Here is a 16976-nt window from a genome sequence, read left to right as displayed (position 1 = left end):
GCTATCCAATTCCCAGCCCCGCGATGTCCGTTTGTAGTGGGGCTGACCGCTGGTTCTGTAGCAAGCAACCTGAAACCCGTACTGATTCCATTTACCGTAGAATAGGGGAAAGGGGGAAACTTGGGAGACTGTGTTTTTCTCTTTACATACTTTAATAAAAGCATCAGAACCTAACAAATCAAGCGCACCGCATGAATCTCTTCCCGACGTCATGCGGATAAGCTCGTTGAGTGGGGCGTGCCACTTCGTACCATTAGACCACCAGAGAGACGATATGATATATATGTACTTCATATATGGATTAAAATGCACAGATGCAATAAAGCACCTAAAGATTAGCCCGAGGCGACGGCATGATGAAGTAAGGTGGCGGCATCCGGAGTCATTAGCTCGACTTGGAGGAGAACACCGAGTAGTTCCAACGTAGAAGAATGAGGAACATTTTGTAATACCGAATATATAAGTTCGTACTCAATCTGTACACTTGAACTAGTTGACTAGTTACTGAAAGATCCGTATCTGTCTCGGGAAGCTCACCACCGGTTCTGGTACCCGCTACCGGCCATGTCATTATTAGTGTCTAAGGTGACGCCACTGGAGACGAGAGCTGGGAGTCTGATCAGTGTTCAGCTCGCCTCTTCAAAGGTCTATCTTTGGAAGCATCAAAGCGATCAACCTCGGCATGCAACAAGTAAAGAAGATAAGCGAGAATTGTGTTCTAGACGGTTCAGAAGAATTCTAAAATGGACACCCGGAAAAGATCTACAGCACATATAACACAGCCGATTCAGGCACCTCCTCTTGTTATCCGTATCACCCCCACAAACGCCACCGGGCCCAAGCTCCAGATTGTCCCGGCACCAGTACTTGACCAGGTATAAGTAGCCAAACAAACCCCAGCTCGGATGTGACAGCACTCTCCCAGTTCAGTACCTATTCCCTCAACTGGACACAGCTCCAGAAACAACCGACCGTCAACCATGGACGAGAAATCCGGCCTGCCGTCCTACGCCGCCGCGGCCAGCGACTACCGCCCGTTGCCTACCAGCACGCGACGCCTCGCCGGCAGCCGCATCCGCCGCTCGCGCGCCATCAAGTTCGTCTCTCTTGCCTGCCTGGCGCTCCTCGTGCTGTCGCAGTGGAAGCAGGTATGGTACGCCGACCGCGCCGCACCCCGGCTCTCCGAGGCGCAGTTGCACGCCGACCTCGCCACCTGCCAGACGCTGCAGACCAAGCCACAAGATCCCATCGGGCTCGGGCGTGAGCGCAGCGCCCGCTACGTTGACGGCGGCAAGCCCACGCTTATCAAGAATGCCACCATCTGGGTCGGCGAGCCGGTCGCTGGTACAAGCGAGGCGGATGCGCGCGCCGGGAAAGGCTGGGAATGGATCTCCGGCGACGTCTACGTCCAGTACGGCCTCATCCAGCGGGTGCAAGATGCCATTGCCACCAGCTCGCTCGCCGCCGACACAATCGTCGTCGAGGCCCACGGGCGGCTGCTCACCAGCGGCATCATCGACATGCACAGCCACGCGGGCGTCGGGCCCCTGCCCGGCCTCGACGGCGACGAGGACACCAACGAAATGTCCGACGACATCACCCCGTGGGCCCGCGCCCTCGACGCCATCCACCCCGACGACATCCAGATCCAGGTCATCAAGTCGGGCGGCGTCACCACGTCCCTCGTTCTGCCCGGCTCCGGCAACAACATTGGCGGCGAGGCGTACGTTGTCAAGCACGCCGTGGGCAAACCCGACGGCCGCGCCGAGACGTCCGCCGCCGACATGCTCGCGGACCCGGACCGCACCTGGCGGTACATGAAGATGGCCTGCGGCGAAAACGCCAAGCGCGTGCACGGCGGCATCGACAAGGCACCGTACAGCCGCATGGGCGAGTCGTACCGCTTCCGCCGCGCCTTCGAGACGGCCCGCAGTCTCGTCACCAGGCAGGACGATTGGTGCCGCAAGGCCGAGGCTGTCGGCGCCGAGAACATGGACGAGTACCTCCCGCAGGATCTGCAGTGGGAGGCGCTGGCCGCGGTGCTGCGCGGTCATGTGCACGTCAACACGCACTGCTACAAGATCGCCGACCTCGAGGCCATGGTGGACCACAGCAACGAGTTTCAGTTTCCCATTCGCGCCTTTCACCACGCTCACCAGACCTACCTCGTCCCCGAGGTATGCTCTTCACCCGCCCTTCGTCTTTTCATCTTCTACTAACACTCTACTAGATTCTCAAGCGCACCTGGGGCGGCCGCGCCCCCGCCTCGGCCCTCTTCGCCGACAACATGTTTTACAAGGCCGAAGCCTACGTCGGTTCCGAGCACGCCGGCAAGTACCTGTACGACGCGGGTCTGACGACCGTCTACGTGTCGGACAACCCGGTGCTCAACGCGCAGCACGTGCTCTTCGAGGCCGCCAAGGGCTACCACTGGGGCCTCCCGTACCACGCCGCGCTCGCCAGCGTCACGTCGGCTCCGGCGGAGCTGCTCGGACTCGGGCGCCGGCTCGGCAAAGTCAAAGCCGGCTTTGACGGCGACCTCGCCCTCTGGGACTCGGACCCGCTCAGTGTCGGCGCCGCACCCGTGCAGGTCTGGATCGACGGCGTCGCGCAGTTTGCCAAGCCGGTGGAGCTGGACAAGGACCGTCGCGGCCCGATCAAGCCTGATGCCAGCCTAGGCGACATGCCCCCCGAGGAGCCTGTGAAGGTCGAGTCAGTGCTGTTTACCGGCATTAGCAAGGTGCTCCTGGACATTCCTGAGCATGCCGCCGCCATTGCTGCTGCCAAAGCCGCCGGCAAGCCCTTTAGCATCGCCGTGCAGCAGGGCAAGATCTCCTGCGTCGGAACCTGCACCGCCGCCGCCAGCGATACCCCCATTGTCGCGCTCAAAAACGGCCACATCCACAAGGCGTTTACCGCCTACGGCAACCTCGGGCTGGTGGAAATCTCCGCCGAGGACTCGACCAACAACGGCCGCACCGACGCCTTTACGCGCGCCGTCGACGGCCTGCAGCTCGGCGGCAAGGTGCTCGGCGTCGCCGGACAGTACGGCGTCACGCGCGCCGTGTCGCCGCCGCTCGGCAACAGCGGGCCTCTGGGCGTCAGCGCCGCGTTTCTGACCACGGCCGCGACGAGCATCGACAAGGGCGCCGTCTTTGCCAACGACGCTGCCGTACACTACACGCTCGACAGCAGCGCCAAGAGCGCTGGCAAGAGCTACGCCGAGGCTTTTGGCGACCTCCGCCGCAAGCTCCTCGAAGCGGCCGCTGCTGCCTCCCAGGAGAACGGCAACGCGACAGATGCCTACGCGGAAGCCGCGTACCTGCGCCGCGTCGTCGCGGGCGAGCTCGTCCTCGCGCTGAGCATCTCGTCCGCGGACGGCATCGCCTCGGCGCTGCGCGTCAAGGCCGACGTCGACGCCGCCACGTCCTCGCCTCTGCGACTCGCCATCATTGGCGGCGCCGAGTCGCACCTCGTGGCCGCGGACCTCGCCGCCGCGCACGTCGGCGTCGTCCTGACACCCCTGCAGCAGCTCGGCACGTCCTGGGACACGCGCCGCGCGCTCGTCGGCGCGCCGCGCGACAACGGCACCGTCGTTGACCGCCTCGTGGCCGCGGGCGTCGTCGTCGCCGCGGGGCTCGACGAGGAGTGGCGCGTGCGTGACCTCGCGTTTGAAGCGGGCGTCGCGTGGCGCAACAGCAACGGCAAGATTTCGAAGCGCGAGGCGCTCGATATCGTGTCGACGAATGTGTATACGATTCTGGGCATCGACGAGCCCGCGGACCATGCGGGACGCCACTTTGTCGTCACAGAGGGGGATCCGTTGGATATTGGTGCGCGCGTCAAGGCCGTTGGCGCGGGCCGTGGCCAAGTGTCCGTATTTTAGGGCTGTCGGCACTCAATCTATTGCATTTCAATATATAGCGTGTTTACCATGCGCAATTCACATATTCAAAGTCACGGAGAAAAAAAAACAGCGTGGGAAAATCCAAACTCGTGAATAAGAAAAAGCACCAGTACAAGCACTCCATTATACAAGTAGGACGAGTCCATACAAAACCATCATGCAGTAATAAGCTCATATAGTATAATAAAAAGGGAAAAGACCCGGAAAAAAACCCAAGCGTTCTTTTTCTTCATCATGATATCTGAAAGCCTCGTGAAAAAAAAAAAGGGGATGAGTCGTTTGAAGAGTTTGGTTGTTGACATCGTTATTGGGGGAACATATTTCTAGTGAAAACAATCATCCTTGCCAGCATTGAACAAGTTGCAACAAAAAGAAAAAAAAAAGGAAGAAAAAAAGTGTACAGGAAACGAAAAATAAGAAAACATGTGCAAGTCGTCAACAAAAGGACCGAACCTGCCTCGTCGTCAAGAAAACGCCGAAAAATTCACACATCAGTTCAGTACACTGGCCAGGATCAATTCAGCAGAATAGACCAGCCACGTGTCAATTCCACAAAACATGGTAAGACGTTCAATCATGGCGATCCATTCAAGGTCATATTACCATTTGGCGGACGCGGCAACATACTCTCCCGATTACTGCGCGACGACTGGCTCCCCGCTCTATGATGCATCGAGGCGTGGCGTGCGAGGCGCTCCATCGTAGGCGTGCCGGCGCCTTCGCGCGTCGAGACGGCTCGTTCGAGATACTTGCGCGCCGGCGCAGGACTCGCTCCCATCGGTCCGGCCAGGCGGGATGTGTGGTGGTGCATGTCGGAGACGAGTCGCCGGCGCGAGGTAGCCGACGACACGACCGATGACGTGTCGTGCCTGTCGGGGGTGCCATCCATGTCGAGGGCGTGCTCGTTGGCGGGCTGATAGGCCATGGTCACGGTGCGCCGCGTCGGGGAGCGTGACAGGGGGAGCTGCTGGTCCATGTCTTCGGCGGTGCCACGACGGCTGCGGGCTAAAAAGGTGCTCTTGCGGTGGTCCTCGGGCTCTTCCGTCATGGCGCGGCGGGTTCGCGAGAGAACAGACTCTCGACCGTCGTCGGGGTCGTCCTGGCGGGGTTGACGCGTACGAGACACAAGGAGCGACGAGTGGCGGTTGAGAGCGACATCACTGGGTACAGACACGTGGGAGGCAGCGTGCAGAGACACGGGCGGGCCGGATGCGAGGAGGAGAGAGTGGCGGCGCTCCTCAAACCTGGACATAACGCGTGGGCTCGAGTGCGGCAGCGCCATGTTGCCCTCGATTACACTAGAGCGTCGAACAACAGGCAGGCCGCTGCTGTGCGACTTGGGGAGCGTCGGCGTCAAGGGTGTGCCCGGTGTGAATGCTTGCACCTGCTGCTGGCTGGTGTTTGCTCGATAGGCTGCCTCGTCGTTGAGGGTGATGCATAGCTCGGTGAGGCTCCGACACACACTCTCGGCCTTGCGCCGGAGCTGACGATCCGTGGCCGTGCTTCCGGTGCCAATGGTGCTGGCACCGCTGGGGATCGGGCCGTGGCCCATGGCGGCCGATAGGCCCAGCGCGTCCTGCGCCACACAGTCCAAGGCAAGATAGACCTGGGAACTGAGGTTCAGCTTGCAGTTGGCCAGCGCATTCTGCAAAATCGGATAGGCTTCTCGTTGCGTGGAAACGGACGCCGTCTCGTCGGTTTGCAAGTTGATTTGGCGTTTTGGTGAGGTCGAATTGGTCGTGGCTGTAGTTCCGGCTGTAACGGGCCGCTCGTCGGATATTTTTGTTACTGCCGCACCAGACGTAGAAGGCAGCTTTCCAGTGACTTCAAGGCGATTAATTCTTGACTTCAGCACGTCGAGTTCGTCCCACATTGTGGAAGGGGCCGTAGTCGACGCAGTGGATTCTGTGCCTTCGATGACATTTTGAGGCTCTTGGGTCTGTGGCGGGGGCAGGTCGAATGAACGCACCAAAGGCGACGAGTTGTATGTTTTGGAATAGTTGTGCACAGCACCCGTCTTGTACGTTTGCCCTCTGCCAGAGATGGGCGGTGTGCTTTCTGTGACAGAGGATCGGCGACGGGTATGACGATAGTTGTCCGAGTTGTCGTGATAGACAGGAGAGCGAGAGGAGACGGGAGGTGGGCGGTGAGTTCGGGGTGACGGGGTAAACTGGCTTGCACTCTCCCCGGGATGAGCAGATGCAGCCTTTTCCCTGCCGAAGGGTCGATATTGCAAGATGCGAGATGTTTGGCTGGTCTGGTCATCGTCCAGGTTGCCCAAAAACGGCCGCTCTTGCTGATCAGACAGTCTGCGGCTCAGCTTGGGAGGTGAGAGCGGCTGGTAAGAAGAGGTCAGATTGGTGGACAGCGGCCGACGATGCCAGGAGCGATGCGTGGCGGACACTGGGCTATAGGTGCCGTCGGGGGTTCGGCCGTTAGCGGAGCGGTTTACGGCATCTTCGCGGGCGAGACGCAAAAACACGTCGCCAGACTCTTCGCTGTTGACAGCCTGACGGTTTGAGACGGGCGGGGTCATTAACCTGGACTGCCTGTCGTAGGGGCCGGCAGTGGCAGCGTGGGCAGGGTCCTGGTCGTAGATGGAAGGGCCAGCACTCTCGTCGAGGTCGTAGGGACGGGGAGTAAAGTTCATGTCGGCGCTCTGTAGGCTCTTGCGAGAGCCCGAGGACCGAAAGGAGCGGATGGGCGGAACACGGATGGGCGACGCGTTGGAAGGCAGGGAGCCGGTCAGGGACAGGCGGTACGAGTGTTGTTGAAAGGAGCGGCGCCTGGTTTCATCGGGAGGTGAGGATGCGTGGGCGGCGGCCGTCTTGAGCGGCAGAAGCTGTCGGGAGGCGGCGATAAGGCGAGGCTGGGCGTGATTCTGGTAGTGCTGCTGGTGGTGCTGGTGGAGGGCGGCGTTTCTGGCGTCGTGGGCGGCCCCGTCGAGCAAACGGGTGTTGATGGACAGCGGCGGGCCGGTCGAGGTCGAGACGCCCTTGGCGCTGCACGAGGCGGGCTCGCGGGAGGATCTGGACCGGAGGCTCGAGTGCGACGACGAGGGCGAGAGGCGGGAATCAGGACCGACCAGCGGTTCAGGATTCGAGGAGCGGCGTAGGCAAAAGGCCTGGGGCGGGCGGGAGACGTCGTCAGAACGCGGCCCCTGATCCGAGTAGGCACGCGGACGCGGTCTGGCGGCGGGCGCGAGGTCAAAGGACGAGGCGCGACGGCGACGGCGACGGTATGCCGAAGAGGCCGTCTTGGAGTCGGCGGCGGCCGAGGGCGATGATGGCTGACGATCGTGGCCGACGCTGGAGGGGGGCGAGGAGCCTGGCGGGGGCGAGCTGCTGCTGTGGTGGTAGTCGTCGAGGGAGATGGCCGAGTCGTCGGACGGGCGGCGAGAACGGCGGGCGGTGACGGGGGTGGTGGTGGTGGCGGCGTGGGAGAGAGGACGAGTAGGCGCGGCGGCGAGGGAGGACGAGGCTCGCGTCCGGAGGTAGGTCCTAGGCGGTCGATGGAGGAGGGACGGCGAGGGCGGCGAGGAGGCGGACGAGGGCCACTGGGGATCCGTTGAGGATGAGACGCTCGACGAGACGGGGAGGCGGGCTTTGGCGAGGCGGGCCGCTGTTGTTGCTGCGGTGGCCGTTGCAGTGGCAGTTGCAGGGAGCGCTTCAGCGGCGTCTTGGGCGGTTTCAGTGGAGCCGGGGATATGATGGCCCTGAGCCACGGGCGCTGGAGCTGAACCTCGCAGTGCCAGACTGCCCCGACAGCGCCCTGAAAACCCTTGCGGCTCTTTGGCCTGTCCAGCGGATCGCCGGCTTGAGATAGCGCGGCCAATAGCCTGTCCGGTGCCTGTCCTGCTGCCACCACCCTGACCACCTCTGGGTCCTGTTGCTGCTAGCCCGACTGTTTCTGTCATGGAGAGCCCGCTTTCCACAAGCCGATTTCGACGGGCACCAATCGTCCGACCAAGTTTTGACTTGTCGAGCTGCCGATTTCTGCTTCGTCCTTGGCGTGGTCTGTTGGGAGGTTTCTGTGTTTATACTGGTTTTTTTTTTTTTTTTCGATCCGAGATTCGACAAGAATAGAATAGAGCGGCTGAACGGCACCGTTTGGACGGATGCTGGGTGCGGGGAAAGGAACCAAGCTGTCAACAACTTTTGCGCGACTCAGCTAGTCGCAAGTAGAGTGCTGACGAACGGGCGACGAGTCAAGAAAAAAAAAAAGAAACAGCCTACACAGTAGCGTATCGCCGAGCTTTTGTGTTTTGTCTCGTAGCCTCGTCGCAACGTGTGCGAAGCGTCGTTGTGTGCGAAGTGGCCGGTACTTGAATCAGGCTTTCAGTTGGGCTCGCCCGTCTGCTGGACAAGCTGGTTTCTTGTTCTCGAAACTCGTGCAGCACCCGGTATGCGCGTCGACGTAATAAGAATGGGTGCCGATGCCTGTAACTTATGCATAGGTAGGCTGGGGCTGTCTGCCGTCGGTTCAACCTGGCGCGGGCCGTCGTTGGTCGTGCAAGCCGGACGGGTACTTGTCAAGGTAAAATGAATGAATGGCGCACAAGGGCAAGGGCCGGGCTGCAAGCGACGGGAAAAGAAAGAGAGAAAAAAGAGACAATGGGGATTGAAAGATACATGAAAAGAAAAAAGGAGGGGGACTCGGCAAACTTGAACGACGTCGAGAGAGACGTGCGTGTACAGTCCTTGGTGTCCAGACCTTGTCGGCTCCGATGACCCAGGGGGCAGGCTGCCGAGAATCACGAATTCTAGTTAGGTGCCTGGCTCTCCTTCTTTTCGCTCCTGTTCTCCGCAGTGGCGCACCACCAGTCCAACAAGCCTCACATTGTTCAACAGTCCCCCTTCCTCAGCCTTTTCCAGAACCGAGACATTTCTCCAGTATCCTGAGCTAGGCAGCTCACGGACGAAAAAAACGAATGCAACGCTACATACCTACATACGTATCCGTACTGCCGGCCATGTCGACAACAGGCTGCCGTACATGTGACGGACAGCGCGCAGGACTGCAATGTGATGTGTGACGGGCCTTTGCAGCATACTGACACAGCACGCACTATGGAAACCCGGCTTGCTCCTGGTATTTGGTTACGAAGAAGAAGAAGAAAAAGCAAGCAACGACGCAAGCACTCGCAAAGCAGCGCACATGCTCGGTAGCGCCATGCACCACTGGGTCGCTTGTCATGCACATCCAAACGCTACTCGGATGTGCCATGACACTATTACACTACATATTACACTATTACCTGCCGGCATCGAGCCAGGTTCATGGCTTGCTGTCCTGCATGTGGCTTGTTCCATGCCCCTCAATAACCTGCATCATAGCTCAACGACAACAACGGCCGGCCGAAGACGCAAAGAGCCAGAATTCGTCACGTCAAAAAAGGAAAAAAGAGACACAGAGCGACTCTCGACAGCAATATCTCCAATATCCAACACCAGCCGGACGCTACGGGACGTGCCGTGCTCGTGCTCGTGCTCGTGCTTACCGGTAGACGGGCTTCCACGTCGGCCGTCCCCCTCGGTCCAAGCGGGTTGCATGGAGCGATCGCTACCGACGGAGCACAAATCCTTGGCTCCGTTTTAAGCTAGAGACAGAGCTGGCCTGTGCACATTTCTGGATTTTCGAGCAGATCAAACAAAGAACTGGGCCAAACCCCGTTGTCGATGCGCCGTCAGCATCCAAGTGCGAAAGGGGTCACTCAGCTCGCGTCCAAAGCTCGCCAATGACGTCCAAAATAGAACTACCAGAGTCGATACGGACGTACAGGCTACAGATATGTATGCAGCTGCAGTCCCATCACTGCCGATGGCATGCAGTTTATGTAGTTAGCAGTCGTCGCACTCTGCAAATTTAGTTGCGACGTTTTTCCTGCGCCTCCTTCTGCGGCCAACAATTGCGGCTCTGGCAAGTGGCAACCCACAGGCTCATTTCGAGGCGTTCGCCACAAAAGAGCACAATCCGCGCGCGATATCTGCAGTGTTAACTATATAATCTGCTCTCCGTAATCTGTACAGATTACAGAGGACGCCAATGCTTGCACTGCCCGCCCATCCCATTGATTCTGCAATTTAGCTCATGACCGAATTTCACCCAAAGAGGGAAAGCCCTCGAGGCAAAGCTGATGCCCGACCCTGCAGTTCTGCTCAGTAGTGGCCGGCGACTGAAACGACCAAGCCCATGCATGGTGCCTGGTAAACTGGAGCAAATAGTGAGGCACGTTGGCATCCATATCATTAATTAGTGTAGTGGGCATGTGGGCGAGATAGCGTCGCTCGCTCGCTTGCTCGCGTTCCACCGCGGGCTTTTTTAGTTGATGACGATGCAGGTCATAGGGGTCATGGGGGTTTTGTTGGGCCTTGTCAACAACTTGCCCATCCCATCCAAAGAGGACAACGAAAAAAAGAAAAAAAATGGGCGAAAAATGGAAATGCGCCATGGGCTTTGTTTCAATGCGCACTCGCGAATCAAGGGCCCCCCCGACAAGAGAACGAGGATCAACAGTTGATATTTATATTATTTGATATTAACATAACACATGCACGTAACTGGCGCATGCAGGACAAAGGGGTGTTTTTCAAATGGCAAATACTCGAACACGGCTTTGATCAGGGGATGGGGATGCGAAAGGAAATAAAAGCTATTAGCGGGTACAACATTCCCATCAACCAACGGTGCTGTCAAGGTAGCCCATCAATGGTTGAATTTATTAGTGAATTCATTCGCAACCAGACCAATGACGTTTTTCCAACACTATTACCTACTACGACCCTTGCAACATCGATCGGTCAAGTATCAATAAAACAATAAAACCGGTAGATATAACGAGCTGCATGACATGGCGAGTCGTCACGAGTCAACCCTATTCACGCAAATGCGAGTCTACATGCTCTCCATTTATTCTCTTCCTCATTCTCACTTCTGCCTTGCTTTGTCTGGTATCTGGCCTTTCATACCAGCCAGTAACAGCCACCCAGTGCTGTCCCGGCAGACCAGCATGTCAAAGGTACTTCATACGACGTCGACGTCTCATTTACGTCACATGTTGAATAGATCACATCTGTCAGACCAGTCAGCACGGATAGAGTAGAACAATAATGGTGTCGTAGCATTCACGAACTGGCAGTCTGTCAATAGTCGTTATTGTATTTGCGTCGAATCGTTTCCATTGCCAGTGCTTCCGGGAGCGGCTCCAAGAATCGGTCTACCTCTTGCTGCCAAAACTGATTCTGGGGATTGACATGCCAGGCAGACGTGTATTCCCAGTATGGAGGCATCCATCCCGCTGTTTCCCAGTCTATAATACCGACAACCTCGTCACCACGAGCTAAAATGTTTAAAGAACTAAGATCACCATGCGTGAAGATAGGGGACGACCATTGCTGATTGTGGAAGTCGATAAGAGGGCCGAATTCTGGTATCGCGGTGCCATCATACGCTGGCTCGTCTACACCACCGCGAAGCTCTCGATGGAAGTCGTGGATGGTCTGAAAAGGGCCCCAGAAGTTTGGCCCAGGCAGCCTGCCATCATATATAGGCCCCCCATCTACGTTCGATACGCCGTGCCCCGGGGCTGGTATCTGGCGTATCTGCAGGATCATGCTTCGGATACTCTCGAGGATGCGATTTCGTGACTCGGGCGTGCGCCTGAGCCAGCCTCGAGCAAGCATAACGCCGTCGATATGCTCCATAACAATAAAGACGCTCCCCTTGTGCTCAAATGCGCTATATACCTTAGGGACAGTTGTATGCTTAGCGACAAGGCGCATTGTAGATGCCTCAGCGAGCGAGGTGAAGGGTGTGGACTTGACGCATACCTTAGGAACAGGTACAGTGGTGTGCTTAGCGACGAGGCGCATCGCAGATGCCTCGGCGAGCGAGGTGAAGGGTGAGGACTTGATGCAGATCCTGGAAGACAAGAATATGACGGGGCCGGCCCGCGGGAAGAGTCGCAGGAACCATCGGATGGAGAAGAGTTTATACAGGATAATCACGGCCCATCGCACGATAAACCCGTCATTGAAGGGTTGAGATGACATGGCTGCTTTCGACGTGCAGGCAGATGGAGGGAGCGAGTTGCTGATGAAGCTGGATGTCGCAGACGCTGGGTCAGGGGCTTTCGCCCGTTGGCGGGCCGTTCCAACACACGTGACAGGCGCATAGGTACCTAGGATAGGCCTCTTATTTATAATTTTCCCCTATCACAACACTATCAGGCTGCTAAAAAACTGTTCTATTTTTTATAAGCCGTGCCAGACACCTGACAGCGTTGTGACAGGGGAAATTTACATGCTGAACGGACAACGTGTCCCAAGTGCCCTGTTAAAAAACAGACCTCACGCGTGTAGGTACCTAGGACGAAGTTGTCGCGTGTGGCCAGCATCAATGACAGGGGTTTGTAATACACTGCGAAACTCTTTTGTAGCTCGATGCGCCAGGAACTGCGCAATAACTAAATGGTACCACCAGCCGCTCTCCTCCAAGTGCAGCCCTTGCATGTTGTGGTCCTCATCATGCAACCGCCTGGGCGGCTAGGTGCATGAGGGTGGCATATGGCCAGTCACAACGGCCAACCACTACGACACTTGCAAAAGCGGCCACATTCAGCGGCCGGGAACAAGGCATATTTGTCTGGTTGTTCAAGTGCTGCTATATAAAGTTGCCAGCGTCCACTGTCTTCCTCCCAGCCTAACTTGCTCCTTATCATTACGGTTGAGTTGGAACATTATACAACTACAGTCTTTACGAGCCGCTGTAACTCGTTAACCTGTGTCGCCATGCCGTCGGATAAGCCTCGACTCTATCTTGCCCTCTACGCTCGGGGAGGCGACGGGTAAGTACCAAGACAGATTACCGCATCGTCTAGAATGTCGTCTAATACGTATAATATCTAGGTACCACTGGGCCCTGCTCGTTGGGCCTAAACATGAGGACCAAAATACTAGAGCGACGCGGTATCATGCCAAGCAGCACCTGACGAAATGGCAGTATAACGAGGTCAATATTAGTACCGCGGCCACTAATATGATCCTTATCCGAATTTTTGCCGCCAAGGTCCAGAACATGGACCGCGTCGAGTCAATTATGCGAAGTGTGCCTGTACGCCCGAATGTGCCTGGCTGGACATGCCGGTCGTGGGTCACGGAAGCGTACGAAAAGCTCAGAAGTGATGGCAAGGCCCTCAGCACATGCCCCGACTGGGAGACCTTAAGCGAACGTGCGCTTTGGTATGTGCGCAATAAGATGGAGGAGCATCGTTTCGACGGGAAAGCACCCGGTGATCAGTTTAGCACCTGGGAGGTGGCCACGTACAGCATCGCTGACGGACGGGAAATCATTCCCTAGGCTAACTTATTATTGTGATTACCACCAGGCGTGAAGGACGAATGGCCCTGTCTAGTGGACTCGTTGTAGGCAAGTTTGGAGCCAGGTGGCGTCGTCAAGACTAGCAATTTATTACGTGTAAAGGAGAATTCAACTAGGATATACTCAACATTCATCTTGTTGACCAGTATAATACACAGGAGCACGTATAAAGTTCCGTCCCTAATTATAGGGCATAATATCTGACAGACCGGATCCATTATTCGATCTCATCCATCCCGCCCGCCTCAAACTTAATTCCCGCCGGTTCGTCGCATCTCTGTGATTCGACGTCGGCTCGACGTCCTGACAAGCCCGCCGCCGTGAAAGCAAGCGCACTAGCCAGTCGAAGCCAAGTCGGAGCAAAAGAAGCAATAGTTACAAAAACAGGCAGGCGACCACGACTACTAGGGATAAACTAGCAATACCAATACCAGTAATACAGGGGCCTCGTCATTTTGTGTCATTTTCTTACTAAACCGCAGAGGGCCGGGGCGGAGGGCCGTTCGGGTTTCAGAATCGGCGGTCGAGTTTCGGGTTCTGGTGGCAAAGGGACAAGGCGGGCGGCGACCGAGGTGGGTGGCGAGGCTACGGACGGGGCGATGATCGCGCTCTCCACAACAATGAGTGACTTTATTGTACTTGATTTACTTTGTTCTTGGGAAAGCAAGGCAAACAAGGGGTTCTTTCTTCACAAGATCGGCATGGCAAGATTGCAGTACTCGCCCATTCGTATAGTAATAACCCTGTTCCCCACGGCGGCGGCGGCGCTGTCGACGGACGGACCAGTCTGGGATTGACTGTACGTCAGCCTGCGACGTCGGTTACACCTGAGCCTCTCAAACATGCCAGGTGCCAAACTTGATAATATATGCTCTTATTATGACTGATGGGACCGCCCCCCTCTTTTTCACTTTAACAATCTTGGCTTTCCTCTATTCGGATTATGCCATGAGATTGGAGAACCAGAGAGGGAGGGGGTGGGGGTGTGTGTGTGTGTGTCTGTAGGCCGGGCGGCAAAGAGAGGGCAGTGATTGGCATGCTGCCGGGCAATCGGCTATAACTGCGAACGGTGGTTATAATAGGCAAGTCCGAGTGGTTGGGGATCGGGGGGGATGCCGGCGGGAAGTTTGGTCCTCGAGGTCGAGTATCCCACAGCCAATGACCTGACTTTACTTGGGCGGCCATGTGAATCGGGCGCATGCGGTGTGACTGAGATTGCCGCTGAAGAGTGCCCTGACAGTGAGCCCTTGTAGCGATGGCGCTGGCTGGGTTGATTCCGTACCCTGAGCGTACACTTAACCAACGTTGATTCGTACAATGGATCTGTAGTGAGTTGCCGAGAGGAAAAGCACATGTCGCAATGAAAACGAGTTCTAGATGAAGGCTATCCATGTAGAGTTGGCTACGCCAAGAGGGCCGAGAATGTTTCGCATGGGAAGGCAGTGCCCTCTGTGCGATGCGCCAGATGAATAGGGTTGCAACATCGGATTATTTTGTGGACAGACGCATCGCTAGACCCCATGGCCAACGAGACATCTACCGGTAGACCTTCGCGGAGCCAGTGGAGTGACGCCGTTATGGTTATATGAAGCATGGGGGCGGGATCACCCAGGGTTAAGCAAACGGTCTGTGACGATGGCATCTGGGGGCTGGGCAAATAGGGCGGGTATCATGGTATCTTTTTTGATACACGTTTCACCTTGGTTTGCAGACGTCGGTGGTTTGCGACCATGCACCGTTGCCGTGGTTATCTGGGCGGAGGCCTTGACGTGAGACGGGAACGGCTTCCGATCAGGCGGCCCCCCCGAGAAGGGATGCACAAAGGGTTTGGATAGAGTTATAAGATTTCAGCCCGCGAGCGGGGAATGCCCACGAAGATGCGACGACATGGTCGCAGTAGAGTTCGAGGCTCGCGACCTGGAAAGTTGCGGGAAGCTCGGCGCTTACTCGAGAGGGAATGGTAGGGCGAGACAAATTGAGGAGACGAAGATGTGTTCGTGGAGGAATCGTGGGGCAGTTTTGGGGATCGAGTGGTCATACATACTGGTAGTTGACTAACTATTAGTGAACTACCTGTTGGGAGAGGTCAAGACCCCCTTGCCAACTCTGTTTGGGCACGCGCGCAAGTGGTACGAGCGTAAAAGTAGTTTTGGTGGCGATAACTAGGAAGAGAAGAAGAGAATGGGCCTGTGTCCGTTTCCATGTACGAGAAATCCCATTGTTATATGCAGATGAAGGAAACATGTGATTCCTGGCGGGCGTCGGACAAAAAAAAAAGGGAGAATAGGAGAAATACAACAACTACACGTCGGATGTGATTATGATAGTCATCGGCAAAGTACAATATTAATGATGAGTAACTTGCGAATACCAGCAGGGCCAAGAAGGCCAAAAGTATAAATGTATTTTTATTCACTCTTCAACCTGGGACAAAAAGGTACATCCAAGAGGTACCTGCTCGAGGGGAGTAGGAGAGTGTGTGATTGGCTCGAGTGTAGGCGCTGGGGCGGGGCAAGAGGACCGGTGGCTTGCAGGAGGGGGGCGTCATGCATGTGTGGGAGGTCTATATTTAGCAGCCGACTGCATTTTTTTTTCAGAGGGCTACATAGCTGGCTGCTGTCTGGCCACAGTGGCCTGGTGGTTGTCCGTGCTTGCAGGAATGGGGGTTTTTTGGGGGGAGGCGGGGGGGACAAGAGTTTCGAATTCGAGGCACCGGCGCTTGACTGGGAATAATCACGCTTTCCGGCGGCTTGTGATGACCGTAACTACCTAGGTACAAATTACATACCTAGGTAGGTAGTTAGTAGGTGTTGTGTTCGTTGCTTGTGCGTTTGCTGGTCTGCCTTGTGCCGGACCAGTCAGCGCGTCAGGGGATCCGGACCAGGCCAGGACCTATTTCTTTTCTTAGCACGCGTGCCCCCCTGTCAAAGAGGTCACTCGCAGGTTCGTTGTTATTTCCCTGCAATGCACTGTAATTTGACCAAACGGTACCTGGGTTCTGGGTTCTGCGGCGGGGCCCACAAGCGCGGGCTATTTTTGGGGCGATACAACGAGGGTACATTGGCCAAGGCGGCACCATCACAAGTGAGGAGTGAATGGAGAGAGCAACTTTGAGTAGATTGTGGTTGTTGACCGTTGACAGACAAAGGAAGAGGCTGAGAAGGAAAAGGAAGTTGATGAACACAAAAAAAAAAAGAACCCATTCGTTTCAGATGCCGCTGCGGAAACGCATCCTGGTTTGTGTGCATCAGCGCTTGGCTGGACCCGACGGCCCCCAGTGAGCTACGCACCCCAGCAGGAACCAGGTAGGTACCTGTTGTAGTTAGGTAGGTAGGTTTGAACAATGGGCGAATGATGAATTGATTGATGATCCGAATCCCAGCCGGCCATCTTCATGGTTCCCAGGGCTGGGTTTGTTGCCAACTTGCCATTGGCCTAGGCCTGGTCCGTCGCGGTCTTGTACCTCAATGTACGCTAACGCCTCAGGTACCTACACTACCTTGCCGCCCGCAGCCAAGTTACAGGGCCATTGTCCGCTGTAACAGACAAGAAAGACACCTGCAGCTGCAGAAAATAGTTTCCCCCAGGGCCAGCCCACCACACTCTCTCCATACCCCCCCTCCCTCATCCACTCCTCCCACACTCCATCTTTCCGCCTTCTTCCTCTTCCTCTCCTTCCAGGGAAACCTAT

General features: G+C 56.5%; 5 protein-coding genes across 5 annotated transcripts; 2 read left to right on the top strand and 3 right to left on the bottom strand.

Moving 5' to 3' along the window:
• Positions 1-980: 980 nt before the first annotated feature.
• On the top strand, positions 981-3886 carry CCM_02420 (carbohydrate esterase family 9 protein; the record flags this gene model as incomplete). The annotated part of the gene is made up of 2 exons (XM_006667572.1): positions 981-2177; positions 2231-3886. 2 exons carry the CDS (start codon positions 981-983, stop codon positions 3884-3886), a joined length of 2853 nt encoding a protein of 950 aa, XP_006667635.1.
• A 595-nt stretch (positions 3887-4481) lies between these two features.
• Positions 4482-7823, bottom strand: CCM_02419 (cell wall anchor protein; the record flags this gene model as incomplete). The annotated part of the gene is made up of 1 exon (XM_006667571.1): positions 4482-7823. One exon carries the CDS (start codon positions 7821-7823, stop codon positions 4482-4484), a length of 3342 nt encoding a protein of 1113 aa, XP_006667634.1.
• A 3226-nt stretch (positions 7824-11049) lies between these two features.
• Positions 11050-11958, bottom strand: CCM_02418 (Protein kinase-like domain; the record flags this gene model as incomplete). The annotated part of the gene is made up of 1 exon (XM_006667570.1): positions 11050-11958. One exon carries the CDS (start codon positions 11956-11958, stop codon positions 11050-11052), a length of 909 nt encoding a protein of 302 aa, XP_006667633.1.
• Positions 11959-12696: 738 nt separating this feature from the next.
• CCM_02417 (uncharacterized protein) lies at positions 12697-13264 on the top strand (the record flags this gene model as incomplete). Its single annotated transcript, XM_006667569.1, has 2 exons — positions 12697-12752; positions 12814-13264. The coding sequence occupies 2 exons, from the start codon at positions 12697-12699 to the stop codon at positions 13262-13264; spliced, it is 507 nt and encodes a 168-aa protein (XP_006667632.1).
• A 962-nt stretch (positions 13265-14226) lies between these two features.
• On the bottom strand, positions 14227-15327 carry CCM_02416 (uncharacterized protein; the record flags this gene model as incomplete). Its single annotated transcript, XM_006667568.1, has 4 exons — positions 14227-14345; positions 14449-14550; positions 14602-14687; positions 15233-15327. 4 exons carry the CDS (start codon positions 15325-15327, stop codon positions 14227-14229), a joined length of 402 nt encoding a protein of 133 aa, XP_006667631.1.
• Between the last annotated feature and the right edge of the window lie 1649 nt (positions 15328-16976).

Source organism: Cordyceps militaris, assembly GCF_000225605.1.
Source record: "Cordyceps militaris CM01 unplaced genomic scaffold CCM_S00002, whole genome shotgun sequence".
In the NCBI taxonomy this organism is placed as follows: domain Eukaryota; kingdom Fungi; phylum Ascomycota; class Sordariomycetes; order Hypocreales; family Cordycipitaceae; genus Cordyceps; species Cordyceps militaris.
This window is presented reverse-complemented; position numbering and strand designations above follow the sequence as displayed.